The 24,189-nt window shown below is 43.1% G+C and overlaps 2 protein-coding genes across 2 annotated transcripts in view; one reads left to right on the forward strand and one right to left on the reverse strand.

Moving 5' to 3' along the window:
- Positions 1-624: 624 nt before the first annotated feature.
- On the reverse strand, positions 625-14,703 carry mtmr7b (myotubularin related protein 7b). Its single transcript, XM_035636098.2, has 14 exons — positions 14,385-14,703; positions 13,233-13,358; positions 11,571-11,733; positions 11,273-11,430; positions 10,489-10,617; positions 10,257-10,391; positions 10,004-10,136; positions 9,802-9,911; positions 9,043-9,168; positions 8,323-8,372; positions 6,597-6,797; positions 5,530-5,664; positions 5,033-5,159; positions 625-3,958 (listed from the first exon to the last, which is right to left on the reverse strand). The coding sequence occupies exons 1-14, from the start codon at positions 14,406-14,408 to the stop codon at positions 3,605-3,607; spliced, it is 1,971 nt and encodes a 656-aa protein (XP_035491991.2). The 5' UTR covers positions 14,409-14,703; the 3' UTR covers positions 625-3,604.
- Positions 14,704-17,391: 2,688 nt separating this feature from the next.
- The window catches only part of LOC118312273 (microtubule-associated tumor suppressor 1 homolog), a 61,006-nt gene continuing 54,208 nt past the window's right edge, over positions 17,392-24,189 (forward strand). The window contains exon 1 of the mRNA XM_035636731.2: positions 17,392-17,536. The gene's annotated coding sequence lies outside the window, so the exon portion shown is untranslated. The remainder of the gene's footprint in view (positions 17,537-24,189) is intronic.

The raw sequence follows: 24,189 nt of genomic DNA on the forward strand, positions 1-24,189 counted from the left end.
TTAGATTATTTACACTTTGTGTATGGTTACGTAAGAACAGACCATTTTTATTTATTAAGCGTTATTAAGGGAGAAAAGCCATTCTTGTGGTGCTACTACTTTTTAAGACCCACACTGAGCAAAGCATATTGAGATTGTAATTCATACACAAAACAATGTTCTGTCAAAGGTCAAGGTCAACGTAAATATAGTCCCAAAAAATCATCTTTTCCAAGATTGCTCCACTAATAATAGAGCTGGAGGGACAATCTAAAGGTTATATTGATCAGAAAATGATTCCCTAAAGACAAGATAAGATCGACAATGTTCAGGTCGGTGGTACGTGTCACATCCACGTGTTGGCGGGACCCAAGTCGCTCTGATCCTTACGTTTGCGCATTTCGCCGCTTCCAATTCATCAACTTCAAGGACTAAATATTCACTTGCTGCCTAATATATATTTCCCACTTACAGAAGCCATTGCAACCAGATAATCAATGTCATCCCCTTCACCCGTCAGTGGTCATAATGTTCGACGCATCACCGCTCTGGTGCTTTTTGGCTTGGCACTTTGACGGAGTGGCCCACAATGGCCCTCCTCCTGTGTCATGTTGGAGGACACACAACAGAGTCAGACCCAGTAGGTTGCAGTTCTTTCCCTTTAACAGTGATTTTATTGATAGATCTTTTACATCAGTGAATACGGAACACACACAAACACACCACAGGCTACAGGGAAATGTACATGGTAAGAGGGAGAGTCGATCCACAGAGCTGCAGCTCATTAGATTCAGTCGGTGCTGTCGCGGTGACGTTTCTCACCACAGACTGATTGAAACTCATCGTTGGGAGGTTATTCTTCCAACTCAGTGCAGCCGTATAAATAAATGTAAACCACACTGCTCCACAAATTGAGAGCGAAATCCTCCCTCTCCTTTTGTTCCCAATGTGGCTGCAGGAATGTCCAAGTGTGTACGCTGAGTCCGTGGTTACAAACTGGACTACAGCAACAGTACCTGTGCTGAAATAATGGGTCACCTTATTCCTTCGGTCTCAACGGCAGTGAACACAATCAACTGACACGAGCCTAAAAGATGTAATCAGTGCTTTTTCTACATGCAGCCACAGCAGGTTTTCATTGTCAGCTTTAAACTCAGTAACATGACAATAGGCTCCGATGGGTCAGCTCTCAGGCTCTGTTCACACCCGGCATTAACATGCACGTGGGGGTAATTGGATCAAGAGTGTTCCACTCAGACCACATTCGGAGGTGGGATGGGTAACACGTGGCAAGATTCCTTTGGTCTAGTCAGCTAACGTTCCTCTGTTTAAGATGTATATCCTCTTTCCCGTCATGATGTATAAAGAGTGCGTCAAAATTAGTTTTGTGCCTGGAACACATCGAGGGATAGACCCAGACTTTGATTTCTTCTTCTTTATGGATTTTTCGAAGACTAGGTATAGGACGATCTGGAGACGCATTCTAATGGCAGGTGGGAACTGACGTACTGAGAGCTGGCCACTTGTGATCCGATCACCCACAGTGCATGTTAATGCCACGGGCCCGTGTTCACTGGGTAAAATATGGAATGCACTTCCAGAGAGACCACGTCTCAACAAATGAGTTTCAGACGTGAAAAGTTCCCGAAGTTTTTCTCTTAACATACAAAGAGCTCTGCAGGGGACTGTTCTGGCCCTGTCTGGAAGATTCAGGCGAGGGCTGGCGCCTGGGTAGAGCCCACTAGCCGTGAAGCCTCCTGAGATTTTCCTTACTTATTCTCACATGGGCTCACTCTTCCGGAAATACTAAGGAGGAAAAGTTTCGCAAAATGTGCAGAGCAAAATTCTTGCGTTCTCACATACAAGCACATCTGGAAGAATTCGGGAGAATGTCCAGACCTCCGTTCGTGTTCATCTTGTCTGTAACTCGCCTGTGGGAATGTAACAATTGACTGAAGTTATCACAGCACATGTCAGTCAAACAGAGCATATAGAAATAAAACCTTAATTATCTGACAAGTTTAACAGGATTTCATGATTTACAGATTCTCGTCTGAGGGATCGGTGGGTGAGGGTAGACACAGTATTATAGTACAATGTTATACAGTACACTGAAACATATACAAAAACAAATGGGCTTTAACGTAATATATTGCACACGGAAAGGAAAAAGACAATACTGCATTCCAGCATTTGTTACAAATAATTTGGTTCATGTTTTGTTCTGGTGAAGTTGTCACCCTGGTAACGACTGATCATTCACACTGGTCCGACAAATCTACATTTAAAAAAATGTAATACTGCTTATCGCTCTAAATTGAACTGAGTTAATTTATTTTATTCTACCTCTCCGAACCTACATATCGTCCCCCAGTGCAGAGTTTAGTTTTACGGGGCGATGTTGTTTAAGTTACAAGGGGAGAAATATTTCAAGACCTCGACTACAGACACGGCTTCGTCTTAAGTTCAGGTCAAGTTTCCAGTGTTTAGACGACATAATGACAGGATTTTACTTTTTCCCAATCAGCAACTCTCTCACAGGCTTTCTGTTCTTCCCTTCCACACAGAGGAGGAGGAGGAGAGACTGAGCCAGGACTAATCATAGTCAACATACACTCCTAAAAAGTCTTAGCTGTTATATGTATACGATTCTAATTCGGCTTCTAAATGATTGATACAAGTTTCATTCTTCAGGATAAACCCTTTTGAGAAGCATCATCAATAAGTCTATTACTAGTTATAGTTGGAGAAGAAGCAAATGGAGAATTTAGAGTTTCACAATTTGTGTGATGATACGACATACAACATACACATTGACCAGTTATCTGGAGAAAGCCTCAGAGAAGAGAGAAAATGTTTTTTATAGCTATATCGTAGTTCTGTATGTGGTTAGTTCATTTTAGATTTCTTTTGATTTCCCCTTCTTGTTCCACATTTTGTGTATGTCATAGCAGAAGACGACGTAGGTTTTGTAAATCAAGGATATCTTATGAAGCCAGAGAGGGATGAGCCAATTGTACAGTCATGAGACTGTGTTGTGTAAGGTCAAAATGTCTGCTGGCCCTACACACACACACACACACCGTGGAGGGTAAAACTATTACTGATATCGTGACGCATATTGTGTCACACTGAAGAAGATGGAAGACTTCAGTAAATCTTCCAACCATTAGTTTTTGATGTGGCTGAGAGGGAACATGACTTGCACAATAAATATTGGCGCACGTTCAGCTCCTTTTGTTGTGTGTGTTTGTTCGACAGCGTTTCACCAGATCCTCCCCTCGTGGAGCGTGTGTGTAGTGCAACGGTTATCCACTTCACAGTAGTAATAGTGCATCCTTTAAACATAACACGTAGAAACACATGAAAAAAAACTATTACAAAAATCTAAATTAAAGCACAGGAGGTCTCTCTCCGTGCCCTTCTACAAAAAGACAGACTGATAAAGCAAATTGTGACATTTCTCCCTAATTCACTGAGACTCCCTTTAGACCAGGAAAAATTGGGACCAGCTTTAACTCGTCACAGTCTTCCTCCCTTCCCCTACCAGTGTGTGGACAAATGTATTTGTGAGAGCCTCGACTTCCTCATTCACCTTCCAGTCAGGCAGCAGCGCAAGCATCTCTCATTCCAGGTCTGGGTCCTTGGCGTAGTCCCCACCGCTGGACGAGCGGCTGCTGAGGTCGGCCACTCCTGACTCCAGGTCGCTGCAGGTGGAGAGGTCATCGGGGTCGTGGCTCTTGAGCTGTGCATATGGCTCTATCGGCAGGGCGAATGCAGGGTCCTGTCTCCGAGCACTCCGAACGGCAGGCTCAGAGGCGACTGCATGGCCGTTGTCCTGCGCGGGGTTGGTGATGGGGTCTGTGTAAGTGGTGGGTGGGTCTGGCCCGCAGTGTCTCTGCCGCAGGCGGCTCGTCCTCCTCCTCGGAACCTCAATCTTCTCCCACGTGATTGGCTTCCCTGTCAGGGCTGCAATCCTCTGCAGGGAGGGGAGAACGACACATTCACTTACTTTGCTTTGCACCATTGAAGATTGTTAGAATTATCTCCCAGTAATTTGTTGTGCTCTAATTCTAATTCCCCTTCAAACTGGACCAAGGACGATGGGATTCGATTTAAAAAGCGAAATAACACACTTTTAATTTAGGAAAATCCTAGTGTAAAGGAGCTGAGATAATTGTTCCCCTCCAGACAAGCTGTATGATTTGTTTTTTTGACCAAAAACATTCTGTAACAATGTTACAATTGATTAAAAGTTACATCTAATCCTTTTCCATCATTGAAAAATCCAGAATAAATGACTAAACTATGATTTTTTATTTCCAAATTTCCACTCCCAAACCATGCACACTCATACCTGGTGTGTATGAGAGAGAGGGAGAGAGATGAGGAGGACGGACTAGTAATCTCAGCCTAGTGTTGCCAGCAATTCACCCTTTAGCACAGAGCCTGTTGCTGTAATACATTTCTAACATAGTCTGGATGCTGCTTTGGGACTTTGTGTCCCGCCCACATTATTTTCTAGAATGTTGCCCCAAGTGAACCGGCAGGTTACGAGGCCATCCGCGCATCACTAGTAAACAGTATTGTTCATTTTAATGTTGGTTATCTGAAATGCAGATGAACTGCGCCCCCTCCTGGAACAAAGAGAGCCATGTTCCCCAGTTTGGTCAGAGGTTAGAAGAACTGTGTCCAGTTTTTTCATACTTGTGTACGGTTACTGCTGTTGTAATGAGCAGCCGCAGCGCTAACTCACTGAATGTGTGTTTTTTATATTTTGTGTTCGTGTCCGGATGTGGGCACTAATGTGACCAAGAACTTCAGAGGTTCATTGCGGCAAAGGGGAAGGATTTGATTTGAGTCGGACACTGAGGTAGTCGTCATATAAGAGCAGAGCCCAGAGAGAGATTCTCTGCTTCCTCCTGGAGCGACAGTTGTCGGATTTGGGTTGTGGAGGTGTCATTACAGGGGAGGTGGGGGGTGTCTTTGTGTGTTGTATGCCTTGTCTGGAGCCCGGATGGTGGTGGTGGTGGACGGTTCCTCCTGGCGGTACCTCCTGGTGATTGGTCAGCTCCTCCTCCAGCTGCTGGGACTCCTCCCTCATGGTGGACAGGAAGTCAGCGGGGGACTGGCGAGAAGGCATTGATTTCTCCACGTGGTTGTAGAGACCCTTCCACATTCTAGAGACAAGAAGAGACACGGACAGGAAATAACATTAGAATATTTTGCAGATGATTTTTCTCCTCTTATTTATGTCTGACACCACAGGGTTATTTCTGTTTGAAAGACAAAGATGTGTATTTAATGTTGTTTGGAATAGTGTTTGAACGTCTTACAAGTATAAGATATACATTAAAGCAAATTTATTGTATTAATTTACTTTGGAATGACCATTTATTACATAGATCAGCTGTATTTGTTCTGTTTCTTCAACCGTCAAACACACACATATTCATTATTGTCTTCTGAATTACGGATACAATAATCACTCTGTGGCAGAATACAATAGCTTGTTTGTCAGTGGGTGTGTTTGCTGCGGCAGTGACTCACTTGAAGCAGTAGGGGGTGGTGTTGGGTCTCAGGACGCCCTGACTCTGACTCAGCTCTGCCTTGTATAGGGGGTTGGCATACTCGCCTCTGTCCTTCCACAAATGAGGCCATAGAGAGTGACTCCGCTCACGAAGCCTGCATCCACACACGCACGCACACACACACAAACACACAGTCAAGTCAAGTCAAGGAACTCAAAGGACTCCGCTCCCGTCATAGCAGCTGGCAGACAACCAGACCCATGTGCCATAGATTCACTGATGATAGAGCAAATGTGACGGCAATGAAATTGATCGATTACACGGACGTCATTGACCTGCGTCACCAATATGGTCACACTCTACTGTTGTCTGTGTGGGTGTCTTCATTAACTGCAGTGGAACTGGACAATTTTTAGATGTGATGCCTTTGTACCATTTAAGCTTCTAATCTGTGAGCAAAACAGAAGTTATCTGATGGTGAACAATGAAATACCAGACATGAAGTTTCAACAGTGTCAAGTAGGACACAGTGGGAATCACACTGACAGAGATACAATAAGGTCTGTAAATATTTTACCTGTATAGTTTAAATACATTTTCTGTGGCTAGGACAAGCCTCTGTGCATATGTGTTTGTGTATAGTGTATATTGAAAACGTATACAACATATTTGCTCTCTTGATCCGCCCAGTATTGAAACCAAACTTTTACAAACCCATCAAAGTGTCAAATTTATTAAAAAAACATTCTTACAATGCTCATTTCTGAGTAGCTACAATAGCACCTTTAATTTAACCCCTGCATTTCTTTGTCGTGAATTGGGAGCAGTGGATAATATTTAGTCTTTGGCTGCGGCACTCCGAATTTACATATTTCATTTTAAATCAATATGGTGAGCAGACTGCTGCTTATGCATACATCCAGCAGTTACAGATCCACGGGTGCTTCCCTTTGGAATCGTGTTTCTGACCTTCTTGCAGAAATAATCATTGTTTTCAATTTGTCATTTGATGCATTGTTCTTGTAAAATATTGGTCACAGCTGCTTTAACAAGCTTCTTATTCTCGGTAGTCTACGTCAGTCCTACCTCATATCCCTGCGTTCCCTCTGGCAGTTGCCCAGGAAGGTCCCGTACTGACAGGAGTAGACGTGTGTGTGTATGGCGACGAGGAAGCGCTCGTTGAACTCAAAGGCACACGGGAACTGCTCTGACAGCTGCCACACGCACTCCAGAAACTGGTCAATGACGGGGGACACCTCTTTGGGGTCTCCATCCAGGTGGGCGTATCTGCAGGGACAGAGCGATCACTTTACTGTCCACACCCCGATGAATGGTTCAGAATTGAACATATACATTGGACGATATTATCATAATAGATCAGTTTTCTATCTGAACAGAGTCTTGGACTTGCCCACAGGAGGAGTGATCTAATTTCAATTTGTTTTTCTTTAATGTTATGATATTATTTATATCTATTTTTCATAGTTGAGATTTATAAGTTACAGAAACAGATGTGGAGACACCAGACATCCCGCACTGACCCCAACTGAAGATGGGACATTGTTTATAATCTTCACAAGTTACCATACTTATGGGTGGCTTCACAAAGCTTTCAGACCACTTCACTTTGTGCACTGTACTGTGTGGTAGATTTAATTGTGAATTGATAAAATTGACATTTTCGCTCATCATGCTACGTTCACTAACCAGTAATGACATGTTTTTAGAAACCTTTTGTGTGACTTTTCATTATTGGACTCCCTGTTTTCGTTTGGTATTGTAACTTCCTTTCATGTAATTTCAGTTCCTGCTTTCCTGTCACTTGACTCATACTCACCTGTCTCCTGATCAGACCAGTCCATGTGATTTCCTCTAAGAAACCCTCTATATACTGTTGTATGCCAGGATATTTTGAAAGAAGTATCTTTCTATCTATCTTTCTTACTTTCCTTTCCTTAGTTGCCAGGATTGTCTTTGTTACGTCTGTGCCTCCCCGTGTATAAACCTACTCTGTTTTTGGATTTGTTTGCTCTTATGGACAGCCCTATCTGGTTTTGGACTTTGCATCCCACTGGAGTAAGCCTATTCCCTGTTATTCATTAAAGTTTGAATTTTGTTTCTTTGAATCATCTGCAGTTGGCTCCTTCCCCTGTGAGTGACAAGGTGAGCCGTCGCCTCACTGTCAGGTCAAAGAGAGAAGGTTCTGGAGCAGGTTTTTTGTTTGGGACTTCTCTGTGTCTTGGTTCTGACCACTGTCCCTGTTCCTGCTACTGAGAAGCTGAGCAGTTTGCTGGCACAAAGCCTCAAAGACAAACTTCTCCCATGTTTGACAGGACAGCTCCAAAAAGTGGAGCCAAAACATCTTTATCGCACCCTGGTGGCTGGCTGCAGTATAGGTCTGTTCTCAATTGTGGTACAACAGTGATTTTTGGACTGACCCAGTTTTGTTCATCTAGAATTTAAAATCAACTTGGACCATTTTTCTTTCTCTGTGTTGCTGTCTCTCTCTGCCTGTCACACTCTGTTCCTAGCAGTGGCATCATTTATACAAACTAACCAAAAGGACGTTGCTTCCTTGTCTACCAAATGCTTGGAATGTGTTTGATTGTAGTCCTACAGAAAAATGTCAGTGTGTGTGACAGTTAAAACCACCAACTCAAGTCTTATCAGATTTTTAATAAATACACACTGCAGATTGGGAACAACTGTGCTTATTAGTATCATAGTGTTTCTCTTACGGGTACATCTGCATACATGCATGTAAAGTACACACAGTTATTGTAATGGTGTTGCTCTGCAGACAGTTACTGACCTGTGGGAGAACTTGTGTCCAAAGGAAACCCAGTCTCTCTCTATCAGCACCTAAAAGAGGGCAGGCAAACCAACTTTTAATTCCACTCTGTTCCGTATAAAAGGTATGAACACATCATAGTGACCCAAAAGCACCCGGAGGAATCCTGCCGCGTCGATGCCCCTGACGGACCGGCAAAACAAAGTCTTGATTAAAGATTGTGGATGAAACTTAATGTGATTTGACACCCAGAAAAAAAATCCCTGGCTGTCATGAGTCACACGCCGCACCTATACGGTAAAATCAACTGCATTTAAAGTATATGGACTAGTGCCTGAATACTCATCTGACATGCTTTTAATGTTTACTCCCTCTAGACACATTTAGTTGTTCCCAGGGTGAGGGTGAACAAGTCTTAACCACCACTGAAAGCACTTCTATTCATAGCTCTTCTCTACCTTATCCCATTCACACCGATGGCACAGTCATTCAGCGCCTTGTCAAGGACACAGCTGAGGACCAAACCATTGACCTCCTGAGCCACAGCTGCCACTCATTTACTCTTCACACATAGGCCCGTGTTTTAGGAGTTACACATTAACATGGACATGTGATCTACATTGCTTAGTTGTTTTTTATCTCAGGCTTACACTCGTGGGTGCATGCAAAGTAAGTGTGCCTTGTCGTCAATGACCCTTTTCAACTCCCCCCCTGTAGTGCGTGCGTGCGAGTGTGTAATACCATGAGTCCTTTGATGGTTCTGTAGTAGGGGTCCAATAGTATACTGGCTACAGAGCAGGCCTGGGCTGTCCTGTCCCAGCCATCTGAACAGTGGACCAACACACTAATTCCTTCATCAGCCACTGCCTGGAGAGATAAAAAGAGAGAAGGAGAGAGAGAGAGAGCGGTATAAGTAACACAAAAATTCAATCCAGGTTCAACTTTTCAGTGTATTACATGGAGACCACTGAAGGGACTTTAGGACAGGTGAGATGTGCGCTGTACCCACACATGTTTTAACTTGACGTTACCCTGACAGCAGTGGTGCCTATGTTACTTGTTCGGTTTTATTCTGTGTATAAACGTAAACAAACTGCTGCTGTCGTGTCCTCTTAGACTTAAATGCTCCGGGACATTGTTCGACTCAAGTAACCACGAGTTGCTGTCGTACTGCTGTGATAGGCCATTTCCAATTTTCAGCGCTTGGGTCTCCCCGCACCATTCCCAGGTTTTGTAGCTGCAGCTTATTTTGCTGTCGCTGCTGACAATGCCGTCGCAGTGGATGGCATCAGTTACATCTGTGAGCCTGCTCAGCCAGAAAATGGCAACAAAATGGTTCTCTTTTACAGTCTGAACAGCACTTCCTTGGGTCCTGAGCAATAGGCATGCTTATCAGACAGTTTCAGACCGGATTGAAAATGTTTTTTGGTTGCGGTGAGAGTGTGTGTCCGTCTGAGCACGTGTCTACGCATGTGTGTTTATGCCGGACTGTGTACACACCCTGGATATGAAGACTCCAGCATCCACAATGGCTTTAATGTGTTTGAGCCAACCAGAGTTCTCTAGACCCCACAGGAAGTCAGTCATTGATGGAGACCGCATTTCGCCCACTGCGCAGAAGAAAGAGAGAGAGGGGGCTTACAAACACACACAACACACACGCACACACACACAGAAACACAAACACAAACACACGTCTTACCGTCGATGATTTTCTGCTGGCTACTCCTCATCACGTGAATGTTTTCAATGCCAATGAACTGCAGCTTGATGTTGGTGTAGTGGTCCTCGTTCTCGTAGCCTTTACCTGCTGCTCGATTAGCCATGGCATTCAGCTGGACACACATAAACACACACACACACACACACACACACACACAAAATTGCATTACTCAATGTATAGTTGTATCATTTACTGTGGCTATGCATGCTTTTGTTTTGTGTGTGTGTGTTACCTTTGGCCTGGTATCAACCACATAGATGTAGTCACTACCAGGGTTGGACCTCATCACAGCCTGAAGCATCACCTCGTCCTCCTGACAGCGTCCACTGAAGCCAGACAGTGGTTGACTACACCGGCACACTGCTGCCTGCAGGGCAACAAAACATCAACAGTTTGTCATCATCCTCATCGTTAAAATCATAATCATCTTTCCATGTGTATAGGTGTGTGTGTGGCACACTGACCAGTGTATCCTGGTGAAAGTAGGACAGAGCAGGAAATCGCCCTCGACTCCTGAACTTTGAACTGCCCACGATGGTGGCGGGTGTGGCCGACTTTGGAACAAACAGCTCTGAGGGGTACGTATCACACACCTGGGTGGGAGGGGGCACATATTTCAACATCCGAGACACAATTTTTTTATATTTTACAGATGATGAAACGTTTCGTCTTGAACTATGTTTCTGTCCATCCTGTATGTGAGTGGATCATTGTGATGATGAAGATTGAAGGACTCTTCTATGTTTTTTATTTTCATTTTCAACAGATGGAATCATCTGTTGTAACGCGTGATTGCAATAAAAACAAAACATTTTTACATTTGGTAGTCACGCATTTTGGCTTTCTTGTCAATAGTAAGATGGGAGGATTGGTGCCCCTTTAATGTCTGTACGCTAAATATGAAGTAACTGCCAAAAGCCAGTTAGTGCTTTGAGTAAAAAGCCTTCAGATAAGCAGCTAGTGGAAATGATAGGGTGAAAGTTTGAGCTATCTTATCTAAGACGTTGTAAATGTCCCAGGCACAAGACATAGTCACTGCACCACGAGGAGATGCACTGCGAGTAGACTACTGCAGACCATATAGTAAAGTAGAGGAAGGGCTTTAGGAGAAGGAGAACTTCCCTTTGACTCCACTCTGTTTTATATCAGGAGCAGATTTCCGCTTTAACACTATCATCCTGTATAAACGTATGCCTTGTCCCTAGTCTTCTTAAAAAACGCTTCCACACAAGTCACAATTAGACTGACCCTGTATTCACTGTTGGCTGCTGTGGCGACCCAAAGGTTATTGGGAACTCCCATCCTCTTGTAGTCGGCCAAAAGGTCTATGAAGCTCCACGACTCTTCTCTCTCCTCTTTGTTCACATTGGGGTTGAATGAAAGGCAGTACAGCTCACTGTACTTCTCTGGGAGAGGAGGAGAGGAGAGTCATTTTAAATCAATATTTTACAAGGGCTCAACGTGCTTTAAAAGCAACACACTTGTTCAAATCACTCATTTCCACAACACACAATTACCCACTTACACTAGAAAAAAAATCACACACCTGGTCGTGACAACCTGACCAATGAGGCGTGGACATCCAAACAGTCTCTCTCTTGTGGAACGAGGATCTGGAAGATCCGGAAGTCCTTACAGCGCAGGATCAGCTGACTTCCTGCAGGGGTGGTGGGCGGCCTCTCCACACTGCTCACCATGCTGTGCAACACCTGAAACACACACACACACACACTTTTGAAATGCAATAATTTAAATATGTCCCCAAAAGGAAGACAAGTCCCAATAATGTGACTGCATAAATAGATTTAGGTCCCCACAAGATAAGTAACATTACTACACACACAGACACAGACAAACACACACACTTGTCCTAATAACTTCTTGAAAAAATAAACCCTGCTGCATTTTTTCTACCAGGTCCTTCTGTGAATAACCAATGAAATATTTCACTGTAAGTAAGCAGAGTGAGTCAGCAACATCATGCACCACAACAACAAAAATAAATCCAAAGCTAGTATCACTAGTATCCATCATATACCACATTATTGTGTAATCTGTCTTGTGATCTAAAGTGTCCAGGAAGCAATGTGGACATCAGTTTGTGGGGAAGCTCCTGGGCTTTTCTCACAGGAAGTAAAGGCCATGTCGTGAAGAAGAAGAAGTCGACGGTTGCTTTTTCTTCTCCTTTCTTTTTCACAAGCGAATTGAAATCTGTTCTCTTAGTTCCTGGAAAAGCAGAATACACAGTGGGCTTGGTGAAATCTGACACCCCTGGATACCTTAATTATCTAGTCAGGTCCAGAGGGATGAGGCAAACTTCCCTCCCTCCTCCTTCAAGAGATGTGAAGGGGGGAAGGGTGGGTGAAATCTTTCCTGTCTGAGTCTTCACAAAAATCTGTCTGCATATCCCAAGGATGTTTTCAGCCCAATGGCGGGTAAACATCAGACTAAAAGACGACCAACGTGAAAGAAATGTGGCAGTATCTTTGGTCGTGGCTCCCTGGCTTGATGGCTCCTTTACCGACAGGCACTCTGATCAGAGAGGAGCGTACGGAGAGATTGACTCCAAGAAAACTTTTATTTAATCATTTCGTTTAGCATATCCTGCACAGGTCAAAGATGAACACAAGGCATTGGTTTCCATGGTTGGGTGTGTGTACATGTGTTTCTCCCGTGTACGAACACACACAACAGGTATCCACTACCGCTCACTCTGGGTTGAATGACAATACAGTAGATCGTGTATCAAAAGGTGTGACATCATCAACTATGGCAAGAGCGCAAGGACCAAACAAAGAAAAACTCACAATTTTAAAAGGGCTTGACAACAATTGTAACAATATAAACAGAAAACCTGACTGTGTGTTGCCACAACCTACATCATCAGTCTTTCCATTTACTACATCTGGAGCCTGCACATTTAAAAATAAAAAAATATATATTTTATGTTCTTTATAACATAATTCACCACTTAATCTATCAATAGGCAGAAACTCTGTTGTATAAATACATTCTATTTAATTCAAAAGCATGTTAAAGAAATAAACAGTATATTAAAAGTCTATGTAGAGTAAGCCTTTAATTGTGGGGAAAGTATGATGTATGATGGACCAAGAGAAATTCGTACTGTCCATTCATATGATCACGGACGTGAACTGAATTTGAAGGGAAGTTCTCGTGGCTCGCGGGTGCAGCGCTTCCAGCTTACCCATGTCTCCTTGCGCGACTCTGGGTTGTTCTCCACAAAGATGGTGTGCGTGGCGGAAAGGTAAAGAGTCCCGACGCCGGCCTTCCTCTGGCCTGATGACCGGTCCAGCAGACGAACATTCTCCACCTGACAGAGACACACACACACACACACACACACACACACACACACACACACACACACAGGCTAAATACCAGGGATGGAATAACAACACAGATTGACAAGATGTGTGAAACATTTTATTACAGTACACTGTAATGGCAGCTCAAAGTCTCTCCTGGCGTGACTCATCCGATTACTTGATAGCAGTGTTTCTAAAAACCGAGTCATTGGCTTTGAATGGAAGGTCTGTTTGTGTCTGCCTGTACACAACAACAACAACAACAAACTTACATGCCCCCTTCAAGGGTTGCCACGTAGAAAACTGTTGTGTGTGTGTGTGTGTGTGTGTGTGTGTGTTATGGCAATGCCAATATCATTATTAAGCCACATTTAATCATTTTTTATCCAGTTATGATGAACACATCCGGGGCATGATGGTGTGGTAAAGAGGATGCCAGGCTGGCACACCGGAGGGAAAATGGTGGCGAACATCGTGACTGCAGATGTATCATGGCAGAATTCCTCGAGTTTATTTCATATTCATATTGCATAAATAATTTAAAAAAACATAATAATTGAACGTCTATGGCAGGAGGGGTAAAAAGACGTCGCAGCCACACGAGCCAGGTGCGCCTATGGCTACGTCGGGGATACAGTGGCTGAGTCCATTATCGGACAGATAACGCCGGGCCCCCGTGGAGACTTTGAGTTTCCCGTGGATACGGTCGGCAGCTATTGGCTGCGCCGTGAAATAAACAAGACACCGTGCGTCCGAGGAATGAGGCAAAACAAATGTTATGATGCTCTCCTGAGGACGTCTCTCCTGCGGGATGTCCCATAAGAGGGACAGACGTCAGTCTCACAGGACAGAGACCGAACACGGGGGCAGAGGGAAGAGGAGAGCCGGGGACGGGAGGAGGAGCAGGAGGACTGTGGTGATGGTGAACACACGAGCCACACGAGACCAGCAGCAGCAGCAGCAGCAGCGAAGAAACAAAGGCAAGCGACAGAGAGGGCCGAGTGACTGGTGCTGAGCATGAGTGATGGTACCTTGGGCGTCCGGATTTGCTCCATCACTGACAACCAAAATGGTGGAGGATGGAAAAAAAGGAGTAGTGAGGTTTTCGCCGTCGTCGGCTATTATTCCCGATTCACGTCGTCGGACGAGCTGTGTATTCCGTCGCCGCTGTTCCCGCTCTGCGCCGGAGCGATGTCCATGACGGCCTTTTGGGTTTGTTTGTTTGTTTTGTTTGTTCTGTTATTTGGACGGGAAGAGACAGCTCCCCGGTGACTAACGGTACCCGGGCTCCCGCTGTCCCTGCCTCGGTTCAGCTGCGATACCCCTGCGCGCTGCACTCCTGTCAAGTCAACGACAGTAGAGGACCCAACATCCGATTACACCTTTCAAAATAAAACCAAGTTTTTTTCCCCCATCATTCCATAATACAGCATGTTTGCATACATCACACACACACACACACACACACACACACACACACACACACACACACACACACACACACACACACACACACACACACCACAGTATTGCACCAAAATTGTGCAATATACTATGTTAAAATTCTAAAATGACCTATGTTCTATTGTGCACTTAAATCCTGCTCCTGTCATGTATTGCCTTTGAATGGCGTGTTATTCATTTTCGCCAACACAATTTCGTTCTTTACCACAATAAAGTGTCCTATATGTCTTATGGATTACGTTGTATCCGTGCTTTATTTTGAAAACCTTGACTGAGCGTTCAATGACACTCGCCGGAAGCAACCCAGTGATACGGTCACTGCAGGGCGTTTCTAGCTTTGTGGGGGGCCCTGTGCAAAATCATGCTAGGGGGCCCACCTCCCAATTTCAACCCCTCAAACATACACGACAATGTTACATCTTATTCAATTTTCAAATAAGACATCAAATAACACAACATCCATAAGATCACAAAACCTTCAACCGATGACATTTTGACAAATTACCCAACATCCGCTTTGTTAGTATCTTCCCCAAGAGGTCTGGACTTCTGACATGTTTTCCCTCTCAGGCCGATGTTTTACTTTATGCGACTGCGTGGGTGAACAGTGTGATAAGCAACACTGTTTCCCACGAGAGCGAGGTGATCCAGCCAACCCTTACATTTCAGTCTTGATGAACCAATGCCATCTTTTTGAAAACCAAAGTGTGGTCACATTGGTAATTGTGTGTTACCCGTGCAATATAGTCCAATAAAGTTACAATATGATGTCACCTGACTTAAAGTATTCAAGAATAGGTAGCTCACGTCGGCCACCGTCTTTTCAAACTAATTCATGTCCATAACTGAAAAATCTTTACTCATAAGAAGCCAAGCTGATAGTTTCTATAACTAAACCAAATTAAATAGACACATCTCTCTCTCTCTGTCCCTTCTCTTCCTAATTGTTTCTCTTCATGTCTCTTCAGAGCTACAATGTAGGTAAAAGTTGGAATGAAGGCCGAAAGTTCTATTTACAACCACAAAAAGAAAGCAGGCGAAACCCAACTCAGTGACCATCCCTGTCTGTCTGTCACTATGTGCATCATTGACATTCAAGTCAAATTTAGTCCAATGGATCAGTCGATTTCAATATATCATCAATCCAACATCATTTGTGTCCATGATTACGGAACAAAGTCTGTGCTACATTCCTTTTAATAACATTAGGGACTGTAAAGGACTTAAAAATATGATCCTATTTTGATTGTATACCCATACTACAATATGATGAAAATAATTAGATCTTTTCTATTGACCTTATTAGTTTAACTTCTTAACATTTATTGATATTATTCACAGTACATACATCGTGAAAAGACACCTGCAGTGTCCTGGAGGCAGAGATGGAAGAGAAGTGGCAGGGGGGAGGTGAGGAGAAGGATACACAAAAGAGAGAGACAGTATTCCTATAAATACTAATCTAAAACACATCATTCTACAGTTTCATACATTTGGTACGTAAATAAAAAAATACACACAGTTGGGGAGTCTTTGAAATTCCTTCAGTTTAATGGTGCAGACACTTCATTAAATTATCTGTTTGAAACTGGAAAAAAATTAGAATTGACATGGATTTACCAAACATCAGATGAAACCAATCCAGCTCTTTGATATATTTTTTTAAAATAGACTCAGTTTTAACAAACGTCACATGCGCTTGTTTGCTTCTTGTTAGCGTTTGAATTGAATGACGATTCAAAATTCCTCTTTGTATTTTAAACCCTGTAGTTAAATCTTTCCTTAAAAAAAATAATAACTTTCAAGATTACAAACAAGATTTCACAATTGGGCCTCCCAAAAAGTGAGATATGGCCTTGGTGAGGACTAGGTGTGATCTGATTAGTTGGTTGAGCTGATCGGTTACACACACACACACACACACACACACACACACACACACACACACACACACATTATTAAGCAGGGGGGAAAAAAGCTTCACTATCCCATTATCATACGGTTACACAGATAAAACCATTTCACCTTGAGACTGTTACACTGAGCAAGTCACTCTGTCTAACCAGAGTTTGTTTTTAACCGATGTATGAGGTCAGGACCATAGACTTACTGTATATACAGTATAACTGCTGTAATGCAGCGACCATCCACTGTAGGTCCTCTTTCGGCCACTAGATGGCAGCGTCAGAAACGAAAAGGTGCTCTTCAGGCCAAGGTGATCTGTCCTGGTTACATCTGCAGCAGTGAATCTCAGGTCACAGTGTGGAAGTTGAGCCTCTTTAAAAATACATAAGAAGGAGTAATAAATGATCGGAGAGGATAAAATTAAGCAGCATCGGCCATATGACTGATATTTACTTATATTTTAGACTAATATTTCACCCCCAAATGTCCAAGAAGACTTTATGTATTTTATTTACACATTGCCTGGCCCCAATCTACCGGTACAGTACTTGACTCAGGTGCCCGCGCGCGCGCGCCCTTCGTGACTGATCCGATGAACCTCGCGGACAGCAGCGGCCACCTACCGAGGAGCCCGGTCGGTCAGGTGCTCCGCTCCGGTGCACTTCAAACCTGCTACACGCAGAGGTCCGACGGAACGCGTGTCACCTCCGTCCGGTCGTCCGGCGTGGGCGCGTGGTCGTCCGCGGTGTCCGGGTGAAGAGCGGCGGGGGGCGGCGGTGCTCCCCGGGGGGGTCAGTCCGAACCGTCACGGCGGGTGAGTGCGAGTTCGAACTTTCTTTTGATACTTTCGTCTTTGGTGCATGGGGCGACTCTTACGTACGTCGGACACGACGCCCCGACAACTCTGGCACGTTTCGCGACAAGTGGTCGAGCCAGCCTGACGTACGATGCGGTTCGGTCCCACAGCTCGGTAGACGCCGGACTCCGTTTAAAATGCGACCGCTTTGCGTTCTCTCGTCTGTCGGGGGAGGCAGGCGGCTCTCAAAAACGAACACCCGACCCTTCGTAGGAGTCGACAGACTCTGGTGAAAAATTCGGCATACATATGATTCAAAGACTATTCACCGTTTCAAATAAATCTCAACTTTAGTTCGCATCGGTTGCTGTTGCACCCCCCTCCCCTCCCCCTGGCACTGCAGCAGCAATGTGTGGGGGGCAAATGAAGAATTCGCCACAACAAGTAGCCTCCTTTTTGTGTGTTTTGCCCCACAATGAATCAAAGACTGACTTATAATAGCTACAGTAAGTTGAGCTTCATGTAGCTGACTCAACATATAGTATGGTCTCAGACGAAACAGCTTATAAATGTCCTCATTTTCGATCGGAGTTTGGCGTCGTCTCCTGCCCAACGCAGGAAATTACCTTTAATACGTTTCTTTCTTTCTTTTCACAGCCTGCAACCAAGTTGACTCGAACCTGTCACGTGTTTTCTCAATGTATATAAGAGTTTAAGCCTTCTTCTTAAATGTGCTTCAGTTTTGAGTTAATGATTATTAACAATTTCAGTAGGCCCCGATATTTTTAATAAGCTCTTCATTTTGAACATGTACATTATGTCCACACACACACACACACACACACACACACACACACACACACACACACACACACACACACACACACACACATACATACATACATACATACATACATACATACATAAACAAACAATATGTTCTCAGTAACAGAGGGAATGGTGTGTGTGTGTGTGTGTGTGTGTGTGTGTGTGTTGGGTATTGTATGTGTGGACAGCTAATGCAGCTGCATGACTTGCTGAGCACTGTGTACAGTATGTAACCCTGTCTCCTAGTCACTGTACTTATACAGACCAACAACTTAACAGCATATATGCTTCAGAAGTATTTATGTATATGATGGAATCTAACCCTGGATGCCTGATGTTAATGGTGGAGGCTCACAGTGCCCTCTAAACGGAGGAGACTTCAACAGAGGTGCAGCAACTTTGTCGAGCGGAATTCAGACGAGCGTCATGATCAACGTGTCGAGCGACCAGTAAGTTAACTGACGTGAAGTTGGCCTGTTCTCTCGGAAGCCATTTTTAAATTTGGAAATAGGCCGATCATAACTAACAACAAATGAACGTTTCTTTCAAAATGACAGTATACATCTGTACACAAAGGTAAGGTGAATGAGTTTCATCTTTAACATAACATTAGAGAGAGCGATTTTCCGGTAGGGGCTAACTCCCAAACAATGGAGATTCCGGTGATCAGTTAGAATACCTCCTTTAGCTACTGTGATATATGGGATGAAAGGCCAGAAGATATATTCAAGATATCCTACATGATATTTTGTGATAGATCTGTGTCCTCGTAAATATTTTTCCTCGCAAAACTAGATACGGCCTTCTCCGCTCTAACTAGTGGGCTTCAGTCGGAGACATTGTGTCAAGCCACTGTCGGCGTCACGTCCGCGAAATACAGCAACATGAAACAAGTTGTCTTGTTGTCGTGCAGTTTTTGCAGAGATGTGAGTTGATGAATCAGATGCTCAGAATTAGAATGATTAAAACTGTTGAATCACAATAGTATAGAAAGGGTCCTTTTTTATTTTGAGAAGCCATAAATAACCATGCCTAAGCAAATTTGAATGGGCTCACTATCATCACATCTGTTACTTTCAAAAAATACATAAAAAAACTAATCCAATGCCAGTTATCTGTCGTATAAGACGTATAGTGCCTGCTGTTGCAGTTTGGATGTAAATATTAATGTAATTTCCAGGAGAAAGGGTTGATTTACGTGTGTTGCCGGTCTGCTGTTGCATTTATGAATGGCATTCTGAGTCATTGCCAGGCTCCTGCGTGTGGCATTGTGGGTGTCCATGTGACGGTGTGTGCCAGGGTGTAATGGACTTTTCTGCTGCAGCAGCATTCAGAGGGTTACATAACAGGTTGTCCTCTGCATCATCCTGCAGGGCTGCCCGGGATTAAAGAAACACTCCGTCCTTCTCCTTGGCATAGAGCACTCTATGTGAGGGGGTGTGTGTGTGTGTGTGTGTGTGTTCTGTGAGGACGCACTGCTTCGTTACTGCCAGTCAAACTGAATACAGTCTCGTGGTGCTACGATTTTTCGATTCAGTTTTATTCATATTGCACCAAATCACAGCGTGGGTTGGGGGCTGGAGGAGAGACGAGGGTTTTGTTTGTAAAGAGATGAATTTTGAAACTCTTGGATTTTACAGGGAGACAATGCAGAAAAGCGAATGCGGTAGAAATATGATCTAATTTTTCTAGTTCCCGTCAGTGCTCCTGCTGCAGTCGTTAATCAATACCAATAACTGAATCATTATTTTACTCTGTTGTGGACCCCAGGTTAAACTAAGGACATTGCTGTTGATCTGAAAAAGTAAACGACAAAGTGGTACTATGTTTTTTCAGCATGGTGAAATGTACTCAGTTGCCAATTTGTTAAGGACATGTAGTAGATAAAAGTAATGCAGTCTAATGCAGCTCTACTGTAATAGGTCCTCTCTTCAGGTTTTCAGTTTTGTGAAAATTGATGAAGAGAGTTATTAATTCAGCTGATTACGGTGCTGTTGGACAGTATTGCATTATACTGGCAGGGATTTTTTTATCATTTTGCCCCCTCACCCAATATCAGTGAAAGTTGACTCAACGAAAAACACTGGGGAAATTAATAAACTGGCAACCGTGTGCACCTCTCAGTCTTGATGTGATCCTTTTTCTGTCTATGGAAAGCTGCGGTACAGTTTGCCAGAGTTATGGTAAATAAAGGCCGATACATGACTTGCATTACCTATTACTGCTGCAACCAGCAGCTGATACAATGCATGTCTTCACTGTTTAGACTCAGACCGGGAGTTTGGTGTTGGTAGATGGAAGCAACTTTAAATCCCTTTATCTCCACTCCTTTTTAAGGGGATTATAAGAGTGAAATGCTTTATCCAAGCACTGTTAAAAAATGTTCCCACGAGCTTTTCATTGATCCAACCAGGATAACTAGATGTTGTTACTTAAAAGAAATATAAGCAAACAACAGAAATCTTACAGAAATATATGTGGTTATAAAAATGCTTCATCATAATTCTATGATCATTTTTGGGAAGCCTCATTTGAGCGCCGCCTATCACGAAATGAGGAATAACTGTAAATAAATGTGTCAATATATCGGTTGGGCTCTATAGTAATTATTAACAGCAATATTGCATAGTTAGCACATTGCCTTGACTTCATTTTGACCACCATTCTCACTGGTTTAAAGCCAAACTAGGAGCAAATCAAAAATACTAATAATAATGACATCTTTTAGCTGTAAGCAGGGATTGCAGATTTTTTTGGGGGGATAAATCGTGATTAATTGTGGTGCACATTTTCTGTGTGGCACTGAAATATTATTTTGATGTCAAAATGACATTTGAAAAAAGAAATGTGTTTTAGCATACATGTGTTGGATGATAGTTGTGGTGTTGGATCTCTGCTCTATAGATCTTCTTATACTTATGAGCCGCTGTTGCGTTGAGACATGTAAGATCAAATACTGTTGATATACATTGATGACACTGGTGCATATGTCCATAAACTCTTGAGTGAAAGTCAAGCTTTGTTCTTTGGTTTCGACTGTTCGCGATACATTTGAATGTGGTTATTCTAAAAGAAATGATATTTGTTGTGCAAAGTGTTGCCGCCTTTTCTCCTTATTATGCAGAATTTGCTTCTGGCCATAGAGCTAAATGTATGTGCCAAGTTTCTGCAGGTCTCATCCAGCCACTCCTTGTTCAAGAGTGTTATTGTGCACTCAGACGATGCTGTGTGTCTGTAAGCATGTCATGATTCGCATTTCTGTCTGTGTGAGTCTGTATTCGCTGACGTTTCTCCTCTGCCCTGACTTGTCGCTGGAATTAACCATTGTAACTTGTGATTTATGGAGCTGTTATCCCAAAGAAACAGATTAAGACAGCAGCGTTGCCTCTTTGATATTATTTACTCTTCTGACACAGCCACAGAAGTGACCGTTTACAGTCAATCAAAAGGAATCCAAGTGTTCACAGGTTAGCATGTTCACTGTATGAATGTGGGTTACTCAAAAGGCAGACTGCATGTGTGGATTGCATATCAGACTGTAATGCATTTAATATTTTTAAATATCTTGCACAGGTGATGTCATTTTGAATCGCAGTCCACACAGTGTTGATCGTGGAGTGGGGTCCCGGTATCGAGGTTCTATTAATACACCCGCCCGGCCAATCGAGTGTCAATCACAGCTGTACATCCAGACGTCCGTGGTGTATGTTCATACTCACAAGTATTGTCCCGTGAGGCTTTGCATTTTTCAAAAGCTTAAAAATTCAACCCACGCGACCATGTAATCTTCAACTTGTAGACTGCTTCAAGGTCTTTTTTTTCCCAAGATCAAAAGTTAATCAGATTATCGTGCATTAAGTCCCATTTGCACGACCAAACGGTCTTCACTTGAGAACATGCAGGGAAAATGTTTTGATTCATAAGTAGTGCTGGGCTTCAGGCCAAAGTCACATGGTTTTGTCAAGTGGAGTCATTTAGTTTAGAAGCATGCAGGAAAGTTTTGGCAATACGAAACGCAGTTTTCAATTTTTTTGTTTTGTGAAGATACAGTGTATGTGTCATTTAAGCCCATACAGTTGCTTTTGTCCACTCACATGTGGTGTGGACAAAAGCACCGTCTACTGATCACCAAGTAGACGGTGATCAGTGATGTCATCACTAAGCTGTAGCATGTGCTGGGATGTACTTCACTTCAACATTCTGTGTTTCACAGCTGTTATAACTCTTTGATAAGTTTAGCTCACACTGGGCCCTTGTGCACATTTCACAGTGAGCTTCCTTGTGGTGATAAATGGAAAATAATCATAGTAGTAATTCAAAGGTAGGTGTCAGTAGGTATCCTCCGAACCACATTTTGCCGTCATGACACACACTCACAGACTCACAAGGTGAAACCAGTACCAGCGCCGCTGTCGTGGCTGATTTTGTAAGACCATCTTACAATTGTATAACAACAGTCGCGACAACTATCATCATGTTCCTGTTCAAAATAAGCCTTCATTTTGATCTCAACACCTCTAAAGTGTCTTGACTGCATCTCCCACAGTGGTCTGCCCGCCGTATGCATTTCACTGAGTGTTTAAGTGAAAAGAAGTCGATACAACCTCTGAAGAAAACAGACATTTAAAATTCAAATGTACATGCTTTCCTACTTTTTAACAGAAAAAGAAATGATTTGTATTTAAGTAGGACTGTTTAAGTTTGAACCAGCCTAATAGACATTCGTAAATTCAAGAACCCTCCTGGCAACACACACCCTTGGTTGAGAGGTGTTGCCAGTCCAGTTGCTCCTAATTCAACACCCTTTTGGTCAATCTCAGTGTCTTTACATCCAGATCACATTCCACACACACAAAGTGTGATTGTGTAATTGTGCATTGTGTGAAGACTCTGAGCATTTTCCTTCTCTGCTCCAACAAAGTCCTGCTGTCACTCTGGATATGCTGGTGAGTTTGCCAAACTCCTTCAGGCATTCGGGGAGAGCATTCAGAACATGAAAATCAACAAAAGAAATTGAACATGTTTAATGTGGAACCAGCTGATTTGCCTGAGAACCTGCAACACAAAAGAATTGAGCTGAAGATCAAACGCCAAGCTCAAAGTTACAGTAACAACCTCCCTCTGCTTGAGTTCTATAAAGACTATGTACGTCTTGGGGGTTTTCCCATCCTGAGGAGACATCACTGAATCTATGTTTGGGGCAAACAGAGACTCTGTTTGTAGTCTCAGGTCAAGTTGCATACATACAGGGAGGCAATGCATGTCCTTTTCCTGTTAATCACCTACACAATGTGACTCCCATCAAAAACCTATTTCACTGCTTACAATACTATTTGCATTTTTCATCCTTACCTCTTAATATTTAAGAAACCCCTTCAACTGCTTCTTCATACAAATTCAAGGATCATCAATCCCACATTTACTTCTTCAGAGACTGCATTTTTCTACTGGTCAACATATTGGCTCAGGGTTGCCTTCTTTCACGTCCAGCAGTAATGCTGTTTCGGTGCCGTTTCTGGCCACCTCATCAATGTAAGTCTAATATTGACTTCTTAGAAACCTGTTTTGGGCATAACCATATCCTGAGAAAAATATCTAGCTCTTTAACTTGCTAAATGTTGGACTTTCTTGTCTGGTACCGTACAGTGAGAATATAAGGGTGTGGGAGATTCTATGAAGCAAAAAGGTTAAAATATTTATGGGAGCATTGAGACTAAAACCATACAGCCATACATTAGTGTGCGTAACAGTTTAGTAGGATTTTGCCACAATCAGCAACTCTTTCACATTACAAAGAGTGGTTTTATTCCATGTTTTTCTTATCAAAAATATTGATTAATAAA

Source organism: Scophthalmus maximus, chromosome 8, assembly GCF_022379125.1.
Source record: "Scophthalmus maximus strain ysfricsl-2021 chromosome 8, ASM2237912v1, whole genome shotgun sequence".
Classification (NCBI taxonomy): Eukaryota; Metazoa; Chordata; class Actinopteri; order Pleuronectiformes; family Scophthalmidae; genus Scophthalmus; species Scophthalmus maximus.